Source organism: Trichogramma pretiosum, unplaced genomic scaffold, assembly GCF_000599845.2.
Source record: "Trichogramma pretiosum strain Unisexual culture from Peru unplaced genomic scaffold, Tpre_2.0 scaffold108, whole genome shotgun sequence".
NCBI lineage: Eukaryota > Metazoa > Arthropoda > Insecta > Hymenoptera > Trichogrammatidae > Trichogramma > Trichogramma pretiosum.
Window position 1 is genome coordinate 286,183 of NW_019641704.1, and position 21,338 is coordinate 307,520.

A 21,338-nucleotide genomic window follows, 5' to 3' on the forward strand; every position below is an offset into this window, starting at 1 on the left:
ACATGCGCAGTGGCCTCGGCGCAGTAGCGCGCGCGCTCGATTCAAATTTAAATCATACAGATGTGTAGTCGGATATAGCTTAAGCTGCAATTCCTTGCGAACTGGGCAGGCCTTATAGCTTGCTGTTTGATTACCTTCGCAATTGGCACAGATAACTTGATTTGTTTTATTTTTTATAGGGTAATTTATTGAAAGGTGATTTTTAGCACATTTCACGCATCATAAATAATCAATGAATAATTTGATAGGTGCATGGGTAGGTCTCATAATAAAACAACAACCAACAATTAATTATTAATTTAAAAAATATTTCTATTTTATTTGGAACTATTAATTTTAATATTTATTTTACAATATTGTGCAAGCATTATAAATTTCTAAATCAATATCATTGAGTGAACCATTTTTTATTTGTCTCGACTTACAAGAAAAGTAATTATTTTTATTTTTTTCTGTCCACCACAAAGGTAACTGAGAATTCCAATTCTCAGGTGCATTTGATCTCTTGTTCCATACTCTATTTCTAAAGTGGTTTTGAAACCGATTCAATTTTCTTTGTTTTTCACTTTCAATTAAAGCAGCCTGAAAAGCGATATTTCAATTAATATTAAAAATCTGTTTTGAAAAGAATCTTTTATAAAAAATAATTTTCTTATATAAGAAAACTTGCAACGTTTTCTTTACATATATCATAAATATACACTTTGGACAGCGAACGAGTAGCGCACGCGCATATTAATATTGGGTCTTAAAATCGAACATTTTTCATGGAGGGTTGCTAAAGTTAGCACTCCAAAAAAAAAACATTCGTTTTCAGTTTTGAGATTAATATGAATCGTTTGCGCGTCAAAAGTTGTAAAAAATGTCAAATTTTCACGTTTGCATATCTCAAAATACGGGAAATAAATGAAAAATTTTCAAATGGGTGCTAGAATTTCGGCACCTAAAATAAAATTCACTGATATCCGTCAAAACTGCTATGATGACCACGAAATAATTTTTATCACTGCTGGACATGGAAATATCAAAAAAACTTATGTTTAAGTGTAAATATCCATACTTATAATGGCACGCAGATGCAAAATATCAGTTTGAGGGTATAATGTTTGACTGATTCTTAAAATTAGACGCTTGACGACATGGACTTTTCAATTACATACAGGACGGGACATCAAAAACAAGCTTTTCGTTACAATCATCCACAGGTGTCCTCAAGCCAAAAAACGTTCGTCCCCGATGGAAAAAATTCTGCGCACACTACTCGATTTCTGAAAACTTACAATTAACGAATATGAAAAAATTAAAATCGAAACTTTTTCTTCTTGCGAGCCAGCATAAAAAGTGACTAAATGAAAAATTCATTTATTCGACAGACATATAAAAAAAGTTCAGTTTCAATAAGCGGATCTAGTAAATGTTATCTTTTTGAGGATGCTGAATCTAAATTCAAAATCAAATGTCCTCCATCAGCTCATTTTCACGGTTAAGGAGGCTGTAGCGAAAATCAAAAAAACTTTAGATCGAAATGAAATTTTGACCGATGATAGTTTATGAAATTACAAGATTATTGGTAAAAAAAAATTGGGGTTTCCATGCAAACTTGGGAAATAATAAGATTCAAAGTTTTGGCTATTTAACATTAGATCTTATGAGAAGTGTCAGTTTTTAGTATACTGTGAGCTCAAATCACTTTACAATTTAATGGCATTAATATATGTTATAGGAAATTTTATTTGCTTTCGAATGATATAATTAGGGGAAGGGGGGACTCAGTCGGGCATGCAAGGCATCTCAATTAAGGGCTAACAGGGGGCTTAAATCTATATTTTCTTAAAATTGCTGACACATGAAATTTTATGAAAATTGACTCTCACCAATAAAACTGGTGATTTTTCATACCTTTGAAAACATGTTTTCATACTCATATTAGAGGTATGTGCTTATGGTATACGTACAGCTCCTATCGAGTAGATTACTGTTCTAAAAAATTAGAATGAGGTTTGTCGTAGAATTACCAGAGTATCATTTAATGAACTCACTCCAAACTTTTTCTTCTTCTTCAGTGCATGTGTGATCACGGTCGCAACCACTATCCAAGCGATACTTACACTCCTGTTGATTCTATATAAGGATTACTATCTGCAAAGGATTAATTTTATATAATTTTATATGGTACTTTTTACTTAAATAGTGAAATAGCACTTTCTAATGCTCCAATCACTTGGATAGTGGTTGCAACCATGTTCACACATGTACTGAAGAAGTGTATAAAATTTAACGTCAATTCATTAAACGGTTCTCTGGGAATTTTACGACAACCAGCTTAAAATTGATTAAATTTATTAAATTCCTAACTGCTGAGAATAAGCAAAAGAAACAAAAATTCTTAAATTTGTTTAAAACATATTGATTCAATTAGTTGTACATATAGCTTCTAGTCTGCACATAATCACAAGTATTCCCAAGTATTTTTATCTATTGTATAATTTTCTCCATAAGGTTTCTTTAGACTTATTTTACTGTAAACTTTTGCATCACCATCACTAATATAATTTTTATATTTGACACTATGTTTGGCTTCTGATCTTTCAAATAATTCCATTAACTTCCATGGCACCAGAACTACCTTCATGATTAACATCACATACTAATTTATGATTTTCAAACCATTCAATATACTCAGCTGAATCCTTGTCTTTTTTTCCCAGGTACTACATTGTTTGAAGAATTTATTTTTGACAACTATATCAACTACTTTTCCTGATCTATTTCCAATAAGGAGTGCAGCTCCTTGCAGTGAAGAAAACCCAGGTGTGCGCCAAGTACCATCTCCTGACACAGTCAACTCATGACTTTTACTGAACTGAATTTCTTCGGTGGCAGCTTGGTGCATAAATTTTTCAGCAACACGTTCAGAAGCATTTTGCATGGTGTTGACAATCGAATCATATGTCTTCTGTTCCATTGCTTTGGATAAGTCTAATAATCCACAGAGGGTCTCAATTCCAGCTAATCCCCAGCCTAAGTTTCTCATTGCAAAACAATTCTTCTGTTTATCTCATACACATTTGTTTTAGGTCCTATTTTTTTTGATGATGTAATTGAAGGAGAACTGTCACACAAGTCGCACTCAATATTCACCATGAATCCAAGCCCACCAACTGAAGACTCGACAATGTTTATTCTTCCACCACAGTTACACTTTAAATTTTCCTGCAGAAATGGTAAAAATGTAGAAAAATCTATTAGACGATACTGTGCAGGTCCAGCTTCAAAATCACACGTTTGAATCTGCAATTTTGATGTCGAAGTAGACTTTTCATAGATTGCAGATTCTTCTGCAGATCTTTTCTTGGCATTGAGCAATTTTGGTGTAGGATTAGGTTCTGTGTACTCATTTCCTTTGAAAACTACATGTCTTACTCGACCAATAGATCTCTTTCTTTGTGGATTGCTTCTCAATCTCATTCTTCCAGATTCCATTATAAAATATTAAATAATCTAATTCTAATCTAACTATAAAATAATCTAAATAATTGAAATTAAAAACACTAATTGAATCTTTAAAACACCCTATTCTAATCAAAAACTAAGAAAAACTAATAATTATTATACACTAATGTAATATTTTATACTAATCTAACACTATACTTTAAAGCTAAGTAAATAAAAAAATCTAAAAACTGCAATGACAATAAACACTATTATTAAATTTAATCTACTCACTAAAAGTTATTATAAAAATAATTATTAAGATTTTAAACTAACCTCTAAGCAATAAACTAAATACTGTAATGATAGAAATAATGTAATTTTTCTTATTTTAAAAACGTACTACTAATTTTTAATTAATGCTAAAAACTACTATACGCTAAAAATAATTACTGTGAAACTATCAATAATATTAAACAATTGGAATACTGGAGAAGAAAAAGAGTAAAGAAAGCTATCGATTTGGAGACAATACTGTTAAAAAACGATTTTTGTAATGGAACATCGTTTGAATTAGTGGACTTCCGAATCGAATTCGCTAAATGGAGCGAATTTCTTAAATTTGAAAAAAATTCCCTAGGGCCGTAAAATAGCTCTATCCAGGGGACTCTTTCGATTTTTTAAATTTGGTAAACGGCGTTCGAAAGCTTGAAACATTTCCTACAAGAAAAGTGAAAAAAAAAATTTTCGATTTTTCAAACTTTTAAGCTCCCTATAGGCCCTTAATAACTAAAAAACATCATTTTCAGCATCAAATTTTACATGTAGAAACTGAAAATGTCAAAAACTATCAACGTCAGGCAAAATTGGCATAAAAAAATTTAATTTTCTTAAAAATTAATGAGTTCTAAACTATGGTATGCTTAAATAGCTCGGAGCACTTTTGTCGTAACAATCCGAGACTTTTCGGTTTAGATTTGTTGTTCAATCAAAGTAAATCCAACTTGTAGTTGAAGCTAAAAGCAACAATTTACTGTATTGCGAAATTAAAATATTTTTGTTTTTAATTAAGATATTCATGTTTTAAAAAGGCTTATTCTGGGACATGTGTTGCACTACAGGTGGGGCATGAGTAGCATACAAAATGCGCATTCGCATTTCATCGGATAAACAATTACCAAAAAAAAGGTTTCAAAAAAATGGATAGAAGAACAATTGGAAGAAGCTATGGACTACGCTCAGGATCAAAAATCAGTCTTGGACACTGCCAAAAGGTTTGGTATACCAAGATCAAATCTTGACAAAAAACTTAAACAACGAGATTCTCAAGATGTCTCTCAAGATCTCTCCAGTACTTACCAATATCAAGGTATTTATTCAAAGTTTACAAAGTATTTATTCAAGGTTTAAACAATATAATTCTAAATAATTATAATATAATCATTGTTAACCTCAAATTATTTAGTTTTTGATTCGAGGTGGCTTTAAAACAGTCTTCAGTGTAGAACAGGAAAATGCTCTACATCCGTACATTACAGACATGGAGAGTTGTTTGATGGGCTTATCATCTAAAGATATAAGAGTACTAGCTTTCCAATGGGCAGAAATACTCAAATTGAATCATCCATGAAGCATTAAAGAGGGTAAAAAAATTACTAATGACTTTCTAAAAAATTTTCGGACATAGCAAAGCTTAAAAACTACTTTTATGTATTATCTATTATTGTGTATTATCAGGTGCTGCTGGAACAGACTGGCTTAGAGGATTCATGGAACGCCATGATTTATCTAGTAGAAAAGCAGAGGCTACATCAACTGTAAGATCAAAAGGTTTTAACAAAGAAAATGTTGGAGAATTGTTTACTTTACTTAAAAAACTAAAGGACGAACACGGATTTAAAGATCAAAATATCTACAACTGTGATGAAACTGGGATCACAGTTAATCCAAAATCATTATTACGCGTTATTGCACCAAAAGGTAAACGACAAGTAGGTGGAAAAGTATCTTTAGATAGAGATGAAACAGTATCTGCCGAAATTTGCATGTCAGTGACAGGGAAATACATGCCTCTTATGCTTATATTTCCAAGAGCAAGGGAAAAACCAGAGTTTCTAAAAAATAAGATAAAAGTTCAAGTCAATCAAGTCTCAATTATAATAATGATGAAAATACATCAGAAAACACCAATGAAGCATCCACTTCTTCAACTACATTATCAAATGTAAAAGAGGGAAGTGGTGTAATGGGCAAAAAAAAACATGCTAATCAAGATCAAATTTCAGATTACAAAGCTACGCTACATAACTTACTTCAATTGCAATCTGATAAAATGCCTGGAAGTGCGCTTAATAAAGAAGTTGATAAAACAGCAACAAATGAACCTGGCATACAAATACCACTATCTTATGTTATACAAGCCAAACCGTTCATAAATTGCTTGAGTTCTATGTTATCTCAAGTAGAATCATCTAGTCCAATGCTAGTAAATAGTTCAAGTCTCCGAAAGATACAATTAAGTAGTCATAATTTATTGATAGAGACCTCAACTACTACCAATGTTATAAATAAGAAAATCTTACCAAAGACTTTACCTAAAAAGAGAAAAACTGAAAAGGCTGCTGTTATTACTGAAAACTCATACAATGAAAATTTGATTGATGCTGCTTCAAAAAAATTAAAAAAGAAAAGAAAGAAGTGATGGAAAACAAACAAAATAAGCCAGTTATTAAATCTATTGTTGATTTGAGTTCAAATTATCAAATCAGTAATTGAATCCAGTCACAAGATCCGTTTCGCTCCATTACTAATCATAATGGTATATTAAATTTTGAGCCTGCATTTATGCCACCTCAGACAAAATTTAACTTAATGCAAAAACAAACTGATGCAGTAACTCAATCACTAACTAACTATCAGCTGCAGTTCAAGGCGTAACTCCAACTGCACAATCAGAAAGAGAATCATTACCTGTTATGGTAATTGATCAAGCTCCAGTGGAAATAGATAGCTATCATAATATTGATGTATCATCACTTTCTATTTTTTTCACTTAAATTTGATTAAATAAATTTTAACTATTTTATATTAATATTATATAATATATTTTTATTTGTTTTATTTAATCTTTTACGTCATATTTAGTTTACGCCTATTCATTTTCATTTATAAGATATCATTCAAAATAAAAGACTATGCAGTTTGTCAAGTCAATGCAAACTGTAATCAAAGCTAAAACATAACCTGGAAACGTGCGCTTGCAGTTGACAAAAGTTCGTTTTCATGTGCTACTCGTGCCCCACTGTCCTGTCACTCTTACCCTCCTATGGGGCATGTGTGTCAACTTTAGATACCTTACTCACAACTTTATTTAAAAAATATTAATATTAAGGTAAATATTGAAAATATTAATATTAATATTAAGGTGTATATAAGCCCTTAATACAGAACCACCTTGCATCGCTACAGTCTCCTTCATCCAAGGTCAAACTTAAAGATTTCATTATAAAATACTGAGAAAAAATATCACATACACAAAAAAAAACTTCAGTTCCAGAGACCAGACCCAGTGGACTTTATGATTTTTGGGTCGCTGAATTCGAATCTGGCGTCGGTTTTTTTAAATCAGATCGGTTTGAGGTCATTTGAAGGTCATTTAAAAGTCAAATCATGAAAAAAAGTGTAAAAATCTGAAACATTTTTTTATGGGTTTTTGAGGATGCTGAATTAAAATCTCAAGTCAGATGACCTCTACAACCTCATCTTCAAGGTCATTCGAAGGTCAAATTTAGAGAATTCAATAAAAATCTGAAAAAAATCACATTTGTCTATAGAGGGTCGCTAAATCTCAATCAAAGTTCATGTTGACAATACCTGGTCATTATAAGATCCATTTAAGGTCATAAAAAGGTCAACAATTGATTTTTTTTTTTTTTTGGAATTCTCCAACGATCTGTTTAGGCAGTAATTATCTAACTTACAAATTTATGAGTATTGATTCTCCAAGATGGCTATGATACGATGATGATTTCAAGATTTAAAATTACCTTACTCACCTTAAAATTCTTCTACGTGAAAATTCTTCTACGCTAATTTCAAATCCGTGGAGTGAAAACATCTAAAGATGACTACAGGCAAACCCCGTTATTCGCGGATTCGGTATTCGCGATTTTCCGTATTCGCGGAATTTTGTTTCCGTATTCGCGGTTTCTTCGCTCAAAGTTAACCTTTTTTTCGCGCATAAATTTTTAAAAAAATTTAAAAAACTTTTTTTAAATTATGAATCGCCCTTTGAAGCGGAATAAAAAAGTGCAGAACTAGTTGAGAAAAATCAAGTGTCTGAAATTCAAGGTCATGAGCAAGAGCAAGTGATACGTGAAGCTGTTAACATTGCAAGAAGTTTTGGTGGAGAAGGTTTCAGTGACTTGCAAGAATCCGAGCTTCTTGATTTGGTAGCGTCAACTAAAGTTTTAAGCGTCGACGAAATTGATGCAATCGTGCAAAATACAGCAGCTGAAGAAGAAATGATTGCAGATGAAGAACCTGAGCCTTACTTACTTACTTACTGCGAAAGTAGTTGGAAATATTTTGGCTGATGCAGAGCGTCTCATTGAATTACGACCCAATCATGACTCGAAGCCTTCAATTTAGACAAGATATCGAAAAATCATTAGAGTGTTATAAAAACTTGTACAAAGATCTATTGCGCAGAGCAAAACAAAAAAGTTTGACTCAATATTTTACTACAAAATAAAAAAATATTGATCAAAACTTCAATTTTTTCTCATAAAAAATTTTTTTACTAATATGTATATTGACATTTCAGTCGGACGAGGAACCGAACCCCCCTTTTCCCATAAGAACAATGCTTCGGTATTCGCGGATTCGGTATTCGCGGTACTTTTTCGGAACCGAACCCCCGCGAATAACGGGGTTTGCCTGTATATTATAATCAAAGCCACAATGCAATTTGAATCGTACACAAAGTGAAAAAATTCAACCTCGACTAGGACGATTCAAATCTCGATATCATCGTCGTATCATAGCCATTGTGGAGAATAATTATTCATAAATTTATGTGTTTGATAATTACTGCCTAAACAGATCGTTGGAGAACCCAAAAAAAATCAATTATTATCTGTATAAAACGGCAGAATCGTGAACACGATTAAAATTATTTAATGAAAAGGTCATTTTATGGGTAAACCTTGTTAACTCCATAAAATAACGGAATGACGGAATGACCTTCATATGTGTCGAAAAACATGGTTTTTCTCTAGATTTCCTCTATTCTTGACTTATATCATGTTGAATAATGAAGTTTGTTTGTCTGCCAACTACCAAAATTTATCAGAAGTTGTATAGGTGTATCAATGAACATATTACAATATTGGCCATATCGCTGGATACGAACATGTTTATTTTTGCCACTGAGGCTGAAATTTAGAAATTAAGGTACTTGGAGTTTATGAATATGATTTTTGACATCAAATTTGAATTCCTCATCAAATTTTACATAAAAAATCATGTTTCAATAATTTTTTCATATTCACTCTTGGAAAGCAGAATAAAATATGCAAAATCAAATTATAACTCTGATCCAAGGGGGGGGGGGGGACAGTTGACGCGATATAGCTCATATACATATAGGCAGATATATACGAATGCGTGCGAATCTCCTTCTTCGAGTACTAACATCTATCGACTACTGCCAAGCAGTCTGCGTAAAGCCATCGAGCGAGATACACGTGTTCGAATATTACTTAATTAACGTTCTTTTGTTATTACTACAAAATAGTGTCTACAATACTTATTCTATTATCTAACATCATAAAATCTCTGATATAATAACACATATTAAACGCTATATTACTAGATAATATATCAAAGTATCTTACGTAAGCATTCGTATTTTGATAATTCATCCATAATTTGCAATTTTCATAATCTTCCTTCCAAGATGCGCAATCTTTGTAATCACCCTTGATAAAATATTGATGAACGCGGGCCCTTGGCCTTTCACATTCAAAGAACTCATCTTTATAAATTTCACATGGTCTTATCTGTAAAAAAAAAGCATCAAAACTTCAAATAATAATACAAAAAAAAAAAAAAATAAGTGCAGATTGAGCTCATATGCTAATATAGTTGGCTAGATAATGAATGATATTCTTTTATATTTTGTAGGGTAAATGATTATAATAAAAAAAAGGAAAAATATGATTGGACTAATTACAAAAAATTTTAAAAGTCTTTTTGAGAAATTTCTTATGAAAAGGAGCTTTATTTAAGATGTGAGAGTTGAGTCTGTGACAGCTTGCACCCATGGTGGCAGGCTAATGAACTGTAAGTGGTCAATGCCAGTAACAGTTACATCGATGAGCGCGTGTCGCACTCCCTCATACACTACTCACATGAGTAATTCTTCCTTACTTTTACAATCTAACAAACTCTAACTACGAAGTGGGATACCCTCGAAAATTATCCTAAAATCATAGGCAATTCAGGTATTGCCTAGGCATTTCGGGGTTGGCCTGAATTCGGGATTTTCCAGCAACATACAGAATGTTTCACATAAAGCGCACACATTGGTTTTTTCAAAATCGAAAATAGTAAAAGACATTATTGTCTATACAAAATTTATATCAAAATTAAGGAAAAAGTTTGCCCTTTTCAATGGAGTACCAAGATATGTGATAAGAAATAACAATAATGGATAGTTTTCGTTGAAAATGGGTCGAAAAAAAAATTTTTTTCGATCAGAGGTAAAAAAAAATTTATCAGAAAGCTAATTTTTTTCGACAACGTCTGCACATATTACATGCACAAAGAATCTCATAGATTTCCCGAAATAATTTTTTTTCCGACGTGAAAAAATAATTTTTTTCGCTACAGTGTTATGCTCAAGACGTCCTTAGCAACGGCGGCCAAGAGGGACACTTTCCATCACGCGCCTCTTTCTAATTATTGAAACTGATTAGGTGTTGTTGAAAAGTCGCGAGGAGTTACTTACGATTGCTGCGGAAGTTGTCTTTCGTCTTTCTAAAACGTTACAGCCCGATTCTAATTTTATACTCAACAAATTCAGAGACCTGACAAATTGGCGACTCTCTGATGGGCGGAACTTCGTATGTTCAACCACTGCAGAAGCTGTCTTCGGTCTTTCTAAGACGTTAAAGCCCGATTCTAATTTTTTTGAACGTATCCAGAGACCTAACGAATTAGCGACTCTCTGATTGGCGGAACGTCGGATGTTCAACTATGTAAAAGCTGTTTTTACAATATTCAGAGAATTTAAGAATAATTGAGAGACAGTCTCTGCACTCGTCAATCATAAAGCAGGTCGATTTTTAGAATCTCAGTCTCTTCGCTCTATCGACGCCTGAGCTCATGGATCGATTGCAATATTTGTATAATTTAAGAAAAATCGAGAGACAGTCTCTACACTCATCGCACGCATGGCTAGTCGATTTTGAGAATCTCAGTCGGTCGCTGTATCGCGCCTGCGCTCATGTTATTCTAACGAATAAGCGACTCTTTGATTGGTGGCATGTCGGATGTTGAACCAATGCAGAAGCTGTCTTTCGTCTTTTTCGCGTATCGCGAATGCAGTGATGCCAGAATATGCAACTTATGCCACAGAAAAGCGTGCCATAGATGTGAACTTATGCCACACAGTGCTATAAAAAATTTTTTTTTATTTTGCTCGGACCAAACGGAAAAGTGATCTATGTACCAAAAAAATAGTCCGTGCAAAATTTTAGCTCATATGAATTGAGATAACCCGTGCCACCAGTCGCTTGAAGGTTTTTAAATTGGATTTGAATTAATTTTTTCCGCTTCTTGACAGCAATATTCAAATGGCTCTGTAGCCGTCAATTTTTAAGCAAATCATAATCCAAACCCGTCAAATCAAAGGTCTTAAAAAGACCTTACATTTGCTTTTTTCAAAGTTTTGATTGCTTCAAAATTAACTGCCGTAGAGCCATTTGAATATTGCTAAAAAATGGAAAAAAAATCGCAATTTTTCTAGTTTTTTAATAGCTGAGGTTCACTAGGAGAAACACCAATTTTTCCTAAACTCCAGGGTATGGTTTCGTATGTAATAAGCTAAAAAATGGCGTAGGTTTTGACCGGAATATTGCATTCTAGCTCCGTATATAGGCATTTGAAATATAATTTTTTCGTTTTTTTTTTGCTTTCATCCGTCTAATGATCACGCGCTTTTTATTGTGAGGACTATCACAAAATATTGCAACATTTTCCAAATACTACTGATGATTAGAAGCATCTCAAGACCTTTTTTTAAGCCCTCTAACGCGCTTAAAGGTGCCTCAGAACTAAATCTACAGCCAAATTAAAAATTTAATCATTAACGAAATTGAAAAATAGAATCGCGGTTTCGAGATACCTTTACTAAAGTTTCCTTTAATTCCTACAAATCCCCAAAGAATTTTTAAAGCATCATGTTCGACGTATTTTTCGACGAGAAAACCAATGGTGACCTTAGATTTGACCTTGAACATAACCTCTAAGTTATATCAAACCAAAATTGATTTTTCGCTCGGTGACCCCCATTTTTTATTGCAGATTTGAAAAGAGCGGAAAATTTTACGTTCAAATACATCTTTAGTTTTTTTTTAAGGTTGTAGAATTATACAGGGTGCGGCAAAAGTATGGAGACACCTGAAAATTTCGCATAAGTGTAGAAAAAAAATCAAAAACCTCATAACCGACGTATTTTTCGACGAGGAATCGAATGGTGACCTTGAATTTGACCTTGAACATAACCTTCAAGCCCAACAGTGACCCAAAAATCGATTTTTTAAATGTAACCCCCATTTTTTATTGCAGATTTGAGACGAGCACAAAATTTCACGTCAAAATGTATGTTTTGTTTTTTTTTTCAAGGTCATTTTTAGGGCGTTACAGACGCAAATAAAACTCCAATTTAACCTAAAATTAAGTTCAAGTTAGGGCTTTTTTTCTAATTGTACTGCCTCCAAAATGACCTTAAAAAAAATAATAAAATACATATTTTCACGTAAAATTTTCCACTCTTTTCTATGGTGACTTTCAATTTAACCTTGGAGATAACCTATACGCTACGGCGAACCAAAAATCCATTATTCGCACGGTGACACCCATTTTTTATAACACATTTGAAAAGAGCACAAAATTTCACGTTTGACTATGTATTTTGTTTTTTTTTTTTTTTTTAAGGTCATTTAGGAGGCGGTACAATGAGAAAAAAAGCCCTTACTTGAACTTACTTTTAGGTTAAATTGGGGTTTTATTTGCGTCTGTAACGCCCTTAAAATGACCTTGAAAAAAAAAACAAAACATACTTTTTGACGTAAAATTTTGTACTCTTTTCAAATCTGCAGTAAAAAATGGGGGTTACATTTGAAAAATCGATTTTTGGGTCACTGGAGCTTGAAGGTTATGTTCAAGGTCAAATTCAAGGTCACCATTCGATTCCTCGTCGAAAAATACGTCGGTTATGAGGTTTTTGATTTTTTTTCTACGCTTGTTATGCGAAATTTTCGGATGTCTCCATACTTTTGCCGCACCCTGTATGTTCATGGTCACTTAAGGGCGATGTTGTACATTAAAAGACCTTTATATAACCTAGAATAATCTCATATAAGGAATGAATTAAAATGACCTTAAAATGCCGGCTATGCCGGCATGAGTGGATGTTTTTTCCGCACACTGTGAGCAAAAAGCTGGGCATGTGTTGCATACAAAATTTTATGCAATACTAAGCGAAAAATACTTTCATTTAAATGAGGCGGTTTACCGCACACCCGCGTCCAAAATGAGGCATTTTACCGCACACAAGTGTCAAAGACGCTTTTTTCGTCATACTATTGCATAAATAAAATTACATTCCAGGCAATATTAGATGGTTTCTGGCAAAAAAATCAATGAGCTTTATATGTATACTAGGGAGGCTCGGCCCCCCTGCTCGCTCCGCTCGCCAACCCCCCGATTAAGTTTAAAACTTAAATAAAAAAAATAATGATATTTTTAATAATAAAACGGTCAAGTATTTTATTGATGAAAAATTGAAAAAAAATAGTCTGTAGTAAAATACATTTTTGGCTATATTTATCTAGTCCGGGAGCGGGCTACCTTTCCGTAGAAAACTGTAGGTGGATGGTTAGAATAAGGTGTTATTATATACCAATAACCTATCATTAAGTATGGTAAAATTTAGAAGACACGACACACGCACAGGGGGTGAAACCCGTGGCCTTCTTCAAAATGATGCAAAGAAAGAAACATAGCCGCACACGCACTCACAGGTCCCCTTATCACCGGGAGTTTGATCCGCGGGTCACTTTAAAATCACAGCGTGACCGAGCTCCGAGAAGATCTGCCCAAATATGGGTAAATAGAACAACACAGTCTAGGTATTTTGTTTTTTAAATAATTTCGCATATAAAATTATTTATAACGCTGAAAATATGTATTGAATTGGCTATGTTTGATTGATATTAAGTAGGTATGTGAAGAATCCGTATTCACTAAGCCTAGAGAGTTGTATACTGCACATAAATTGCTTATTGACTCTTCAACAGTTTAGTCATACCTTATTTTTCGTTTCATTATTCGGGACGCTACAGTTAGAAAAAGGTCCTTACTTGAGCTTTATTTTTTAGGTTATATAGGAGTTTTATTTGAGTCGGTAGCGTTAAAATGACTTTGAAAAAAATTCAAAAGGCATATTCGAACGTGAAACTTTTTGCTCTTTTAATCTGCAACAAAAAAGAGGGTTCCTATTTGAATAATCGATAAAAGGTTCGCTGTAGCTTCGAGGTTATGTTTAAGGTCACCATTAGATTCTTTGTCAAAAAATAGATCAGACATGGGGTTTTTGATTTTTTCATTAAGCTTGCTGTCCGAGATTTCCATATTTTAGTGACACCCTGCATATTGCATGAAACATAACTGACAATAATTGATATTATATGAAACAATTCAATGAATATTGTCAGTGTTACAAATGATTTCAAATGCAAAATTATTTGAAAATAAAAATACCTAAACTGACATTGGCATTGCTAGTTTGGCTTGTTTTTTTTTAGGCATTGTGCGGGTTTTGCCTAAAAATTTTAGGAACTTCCTACACTTTAAACCCAAAACAGTAACTTTCGAATCTCAAAAGAGTAATCTGCGCTGTTTACTCTTTTTGAAAGATTTTTATATTGTCAAAGCAACAATTACACAGCTCTACAAAAAAAAAAAAATTTCAAATCCACCGAACGGACCTAGTGGACTTTATGTTTTTGGGGTCGCTGAATCCAAATCCGGGGTTGGTTTTTCAAGGTTGGCTCATTTTAGAGGTCATTTGAAGGTCAAATAATAAGAAAAAGGTAAAAAATCTGGAAAAATTCATATATGGGTTTTTGAGGATGCTGAATCCAAATCCGAGGTCGGATGACCTTTAAGAGGTCACTTTCAAGGTCATTTGAAGGTCAAATAATTAGAAAAGGGTAAAAAATCTGAAAAAATTCATACATGGGTTTTTGAGGATGCTGAATCCAAATCCGAGGTCGGATGAACTTTAGGAGGTCACTTTCAAGGTCATATGAAGGTCAAACTACAAGAATTCAATGAAAATATCCGAAAAAATCACCCTTATGTTTTGAGGGTCGCTCATTCTAAATCAGAGGTCATTTTGACTGTATCCGGCCTTGTAAAGGTCATTTGAATGTTATTTTAGGGTAGGATCACGAAAAATGCTTCAAAAATCTGAAAATACTCATTCAGAGGTTTTTAAGGATGCTGAACTCATATCTGAAGTCAGATGACTTCTATGAAGTCACCTTCAAGGTCATTTCAACTTTAAATTAATACAAGGAAGTAAAAAATTAAGAAAATATTCTTAATTTTGCATGCGTTTTTACTTTTTTTTCGCAACGCATCTTTTTTTCTTCAAACGAACGGCGTAATGGTTTTCGTTTGCGTTTTTTGCCTTTCTTATTTTGACTCTCTTCAGCAGTGATCAGCCATCATCGAAACATCCTATCTACCTTGATACCGCTGCTCCATACTTTTCATGTCTGGATGGAATCGTTTTCCATGCTCGTTACTAAAATCACCACAGATTTCCGGAAACTGATCTGAATGGTTATGTTAGAAATGCAGTTTATATGACATATTACATTTCATTTCACCGACATCAAACTTATCGAGGCAGCAGGTAAAGACTAGAAGAGAAAAAGGTGTGTCAGAATGAGAGGTAAGTTAACAGAGCCGCATATTTCTCCATATCAATGTCACGAACGAAAACGGTGCATTAATATGAAAAATATGCCGATTTGTCAATTTACTCCCTATGCCGATCCACCTGGCTCATCTCTACTTTGTCATAAGGATATACTTATAGTGAATCTATTTTTTCACTCTCAGACATTGTTTCACAAAATTTTAAAATACATTCGTTTTAATCAAATAAAAATCCATTGATGAAGAATTTTTCAAATTTTGTGACCCAATTCTATAGTGAAAAATAAAATAGCCTATATTATATTCACATATAACGAAGTCCTATAAAAAATTTACCTGAAGCTATGTCAACGAAATTAATGTAAACTTTATAATAACGGAAGTAAAAATTGATTGTTAGAAAATGAAGAGATTTTTTGGTTGCTTTACTGCGGGGAAATAGCTTAGAAAAAATGTATTATATTTATTAAGTAGGGAAAAAAGCAGCTCTATCCCAGAATGTAAGCTCGCTAAAGGTCTCAGACTAAAAAATTAATTCAGTTCTAAAAAACTAAGCACAAACTTCTTCCAATATTTTATCGCATTAAATAAATTTAACATTGAAATGACCTTGAAGGTGCTTTCATAGAGGTCATCTGACTTCAGATTTGAGTTCAGCATCCTTAAAAACCTCTGAATGAGTATTTTCAGATTTTTTTAAACATTTTTCGTGATCTAACCATAAAATAACCTTCAAATGACCTTTACAAGGCCGGATACAGTCAAACTGACCTCTGATTTAGAATGAGCGACCCTCAAAACATAAGGCTGATTTTTTCGGATATTTTCAAATGACCTTGAAAGTGACCTCCTAAAGGTCATCCGACCTCGGATTTGGATTCAGCTTCCCCAAAAACCCATGTATGAATTTTTTCAGATTTTTTACCCTTTTCCAATTATTTGACCTTCAAATGACCTTGAAAGTGACCTCCTGAAAGTCATCCGACCTCGGATTTGGATTCAGCATCCTCAAAAACCCATGTACGGATTTTTTCAGATTTTTTACCTTTTTCTTATTATTTGACCTTCAAATGACCTCTAAAATGAGCCAACCTTGAAAAACCGACCACGGATTCGGATTCAGCGACCCCAAAAACATAACGTCCATTAGGTCCGGTCGGTGGATTTGAAAATTTTTTTTTTTTTGTAGACCTGTGAATTATTCATTTACTCAATAAGTTATATTTAATAAATCAATATTTTCAATGTATAACTAAGCAGCCTTTAATACGTTATTACTTATCCCTTAGTTACTTCGGAGTTCAAAAAATAATCAAAGTTAAAAATAAATGAACCTTTCAAACTGAAATAAAAAATAAAATTAAAAGAGATGTACATGATTGCAAAATAAGACTGGTATAACAAAAGTGCCTTTTTATTGTTTCCCACCAAGTAATAAGCTATTTGCACACAAAGTATCATCGTGATTTCTGCATTTTCGGTCGGCAAAGCACGCGCAGAAAACTCGTTTTTTTCTTTTTTCTCTCTATATCTTGCTAAATTAAAAAAACTCCTTTCCGGAAAATATCTGTATCGATGGGAAATATCCTGATTTTGTAATCTATACGATTTGAAAAAATCTTTAAAAAGAAGATTTTGAGATAATCGACTTAAAAGTTTTTCTGAAAAATTTTCCGATCTAATTGAAAAGTTTTGGGAAATCTGACCTCCCAATCGGAAAGTTGAGGACATTTTCCATCGAAATCATGCATTAATTTTTTTCTCTAGGTGCATTAAGGTACTTTTACAGCGAGTTACAAATTTAGTGATTCGACTAAGTAATGCCACGCGGCGCGGCACTGCGAGAGTTGAAGTGAAATGCCACATGCACGTAATAGAGACAAGAGCTGTGCGAGTACCCAATTTTACTATTTTTTTTTAGTTCTTCCAATTTTTTAGCTTGATTTTTCGGCTAAATATTTTGTTTTGAATTTTTACCTTATTTTTCTGGTTGACTATTTTGTCTGGATTTTGCAGTCTATAAAACACAGTGAATCAAACCAAAAAATTCTACCGGAAACTGTTGTTAAAATCTTGCCAAAAATTGAGCTTCAAAATACAACCAAAAATTATTGCACCCGATCAAGTACAAATATCTGTCCTAACCTTTCTTATAAGAGAGGTGAGGTTTTTAATGTAAGCAGTTTATTATAAGTGCTGTGATTGGTCGTTCAATAGTTTGCAATTGATTAGTGGCGCGCAAATACGAGTGTTAACGTTGTAGTAAGTTGAGAAAGTGAAATATTAAGCTATTGACGGCTTAAGACTAATTTTTATGTGTACAGTTTATAACATTATCTTCGTTTATCTTATTTTTCTATTTTAAATATTGGAAAATAGCAAAATGGGATAAGAAAGAAGAGAGCGCGCCCAGCGCGCTGAAACTCGGACTAGTTAAGGTTTATATCCCATATGTGAATTATTGGTAGATTTAGTAGTGACGATGTCATAGAATTATTTTCTACCGATCAAGTGCGAAAATGATTACTTACGCAACGGGAGTCGGAAGTTTGCCTATCTTGCACGAATGTCAAGTTTTCAGCCCGAGCGTAACGGAGGTTTAATAAACGCGAGTGCAAGATTGACAACCACCCCCAGTTGCGAATTATATTTTTCATTATAACGTGCGGAATGTCGATTATAAGATTGTCGGGTTGCGAGAAAGTAGTACATTCCACAAGCAGTGATGAAAATGTAAGATTTTATAACAAATCGAGCTACCCTTATAAAAATTATCCAATAAAAGTAGCTAAAATTTGTTAAATTTATTTACCGCTACCAAGTTGTTTTCGAAAATTAGTCCGTAAAAAATTGCATGCTTAAATACAGATACAGAATGGATAAATTTTCAAAACATGATTGGTAAAAGGTAGGATAAATATCAACTTTAACTATGAAACTGAAATTTGTAGTGCATAAGCGAATATAAAAATATCCTTATTTCCATGTTTGAAAATTATAATTTATAGCTTTGCAATCTTATTAAAGAATATGATTATTTTTATACAAGTTTTTCCAAGTGGAAAGCTTTGTTGGGGCTATAAATAAAATGATATGAAAATGATGGTAGAATAATAAAAAAATAAACGGAACCACAAAGATCATTATAAAGTAAAAGAATGGTGAGATCTATCTAACAATATTATTACAACTATTTGAATTTTTTCTGAGCTTTAAAAATAATGATGATCAGAAGAAAATAATATTTAAAAAATCCAAAAGAAAACATATGTGAAAAAATTTTCTGTAGGATCCTGAGAAATTCCTACAGGAGTCCTATAGGATTCATGTAGGAATTTTGCGAATCCTACATGAAATTTTTTCAAGGGTCTTGGAACAAATTCACAAAGTATATCATTAATACAGCATTTATGATTTGAAAATAAACATAAAATGCAAGTTTTTTTAGGTCTTATTTAACCAAATAATTCAAATCTGAAATCATCTGAAGTGTAATATATAAAAATATGTTCTGATTAATTTGATAAAATTACTAAAAATGCAATCATTTTAAAATAGAGATAAATTAAGCATACACCAAATTAGGGGGCTGATACATGTGTTTAAAAGTATTCATCTTTCTTTAGATTGTTTTATTTCATTTTAATTATTGATCAAATACAAACATGTGTTTTATAAAATGTCATAAAATCATTTTAAAGAAAGCTTATAACTGATAAAAATTTTGATTTAAATAACAAAAATGTTCAGAGTGTGCCACAATAAGTTTTGTAGGTCTAAGAATTTTCTCTGCTGGGTTCTATGGTTTGAATGTTCATTCTATGTTTATGAAATGTTAGTTAAAATGGTTATAGTTTATTTATTAATTGCTTAAAAAGTTTTTTTTAACTTCAAAATCAATATTTTGAATAAATAAAGTTGAATATTATTTTTACTAGTGTAAGCATATAAGAATATTGATTGATAATCGATAAGCATAAGATAATAATATTTTTGTCTAAAGTATCTTTCCACTCTTGTAGTCATCATCATATATTCATCAATTGAATGGAAATAATATGTTTATTTTAGAATATTATTGATAGTGTAATTTAAAAATTTGATAATTAAGTTTTTATTGAAATAACACTAATATTTTTAAATTTAATCAAATTTTAATTACTCTATTGATTTACTAATCAAAATTTTAACGTTACTAAAAAAACAATCATATTAATCAAAAGAATTTGCTTAATGTAATAATTCTATAATCATAATTAATACGATTTATAATATTTATTTCAAATTTCAAATATTAAAAAATGTATAATCATTAAAAATAATTTATTTCAAGTAAAAGTTTATGCGGCAAAAAATTAAGTCGAGGTTACATGTGTAAAGTACTTAGAATATCTCCGTAGTAAGATTTTTATGTAAAATAGTTATTTCAATCAGATAATTCATTGGCATACCAAAAACTGCTTGTTAGATAGACTTTCATTGTCATTTGCTTGAGTCATTTTTCTCGTAAATAAACAAGAATCGCATGAAATGATGTGAAGCGATAACCTATTACCTAACACACAAACTGTCAGCAATATGACGGCACGTTTTCGGCACAGCGTGCTCTTATGATGTTATCATTCAACCGTCTGCACAGTGGATAGTAAGCTCACCCAATAGCGTAAAGTGGCGCACCATATGACACATAAGCCAAAATACTATTTTAAGATAAATTCGGGACTAATATGGGTCTCAATAAGGCCCGAGGGCTCTAATGTTATAACCGTGTTGAAATATCAAAACTGCAAGCTTCGATTTATAAAACAACATTCTCAATTATAGGTCATCGCCACATGTTTTTTCGATCCTTAAGGCAATTAGAACAATTTTCTATCTGCTTTTATAGTCGATTGAACACATATCATTGTTGCTTGGCTCATGTTTATTCATGGTTCAAGAATACGCACTAATGATTCCTCGAAATTTTACACATAACAATTGATTTCTCGATAATCATAAATGATCCATAAGATTTTTTGTGGTCAAATAATTGTTATTAAATTTCCTTTACGTACTTATAAACTCAGAAGTTCATGATTTTTATAAGAAATCATGTTAAGAAAGCAAAATCAATAATAATAAATTTCAAATAATTTGTTTAAAAAATTTTAGTGCTGATTTGAATATAATATGCACCATGTGTATTATATACATCGCATATAGTTGGGAGATCGCATTACTCGCATTATATAATTCACGATTAAACGATTATCGTCACGTCCTTTGCTGGTCAATTTAGGTACTAGAGGAAAGAAAGAATTTCATGTAAATACTCTTATAAAAATTTCCTATAGGATCTCGCGAAATTCCTACAGGAATATATAGATTCCTGTAGGAATTTTGCGGGATCGTAGAGGATATTTTTATAAGGGTATAAAAAATAAATATTATTAACAACCAGTTTGGTATGTTTAGAACTTTTAATCGAAAATTCATACCTTTATATGATTTTAACAATTCCCTTATAAAAATTTCCAATAGGATCCCGCGAAATTCCTATTGGAATCCTATAGGACTCCTGTAGGAATTTCGCGAGATCCTATAGGAAATTTTTATAAGGGTTCAGATCATATTGAAAAGTGATCTGACCTTCGAGAAAAACGAATTAGAATGCCTTACCGGAGGGG

At 32.3% G+C, this 21,338-nt stretch overlaps 1 protein-coding gene across 1 annotated transcript; it reads right to left on the reverse strand.

Moving 5' to 3' along the window:
* Positions 1-331: 331 nt before the first annotated feature.
* Positions 332-20,357, reverse strand: LOC106656588 (UPF0545 protein C22orf39 homolog). The gene is made up of 3 exons (XM_014377651.2): positions 20,121-20,357; positions 9,330-9,494; positions 332-582 (listed from the first exon to the last, which is right to left on the reverse strand). Exons 1-3 carry the CDS (start codon positions 20,166-20,168, stop codon positions 349-351), a joined length of 447 nt encoding a protein of 148 aa, XP_014233137.1. The 5' UTR covers positions 20,169-20,357; the 3' UTR covers positions 332-348.
* Positions 20,358-21,338: the final 981 nt, after the last annotated feature.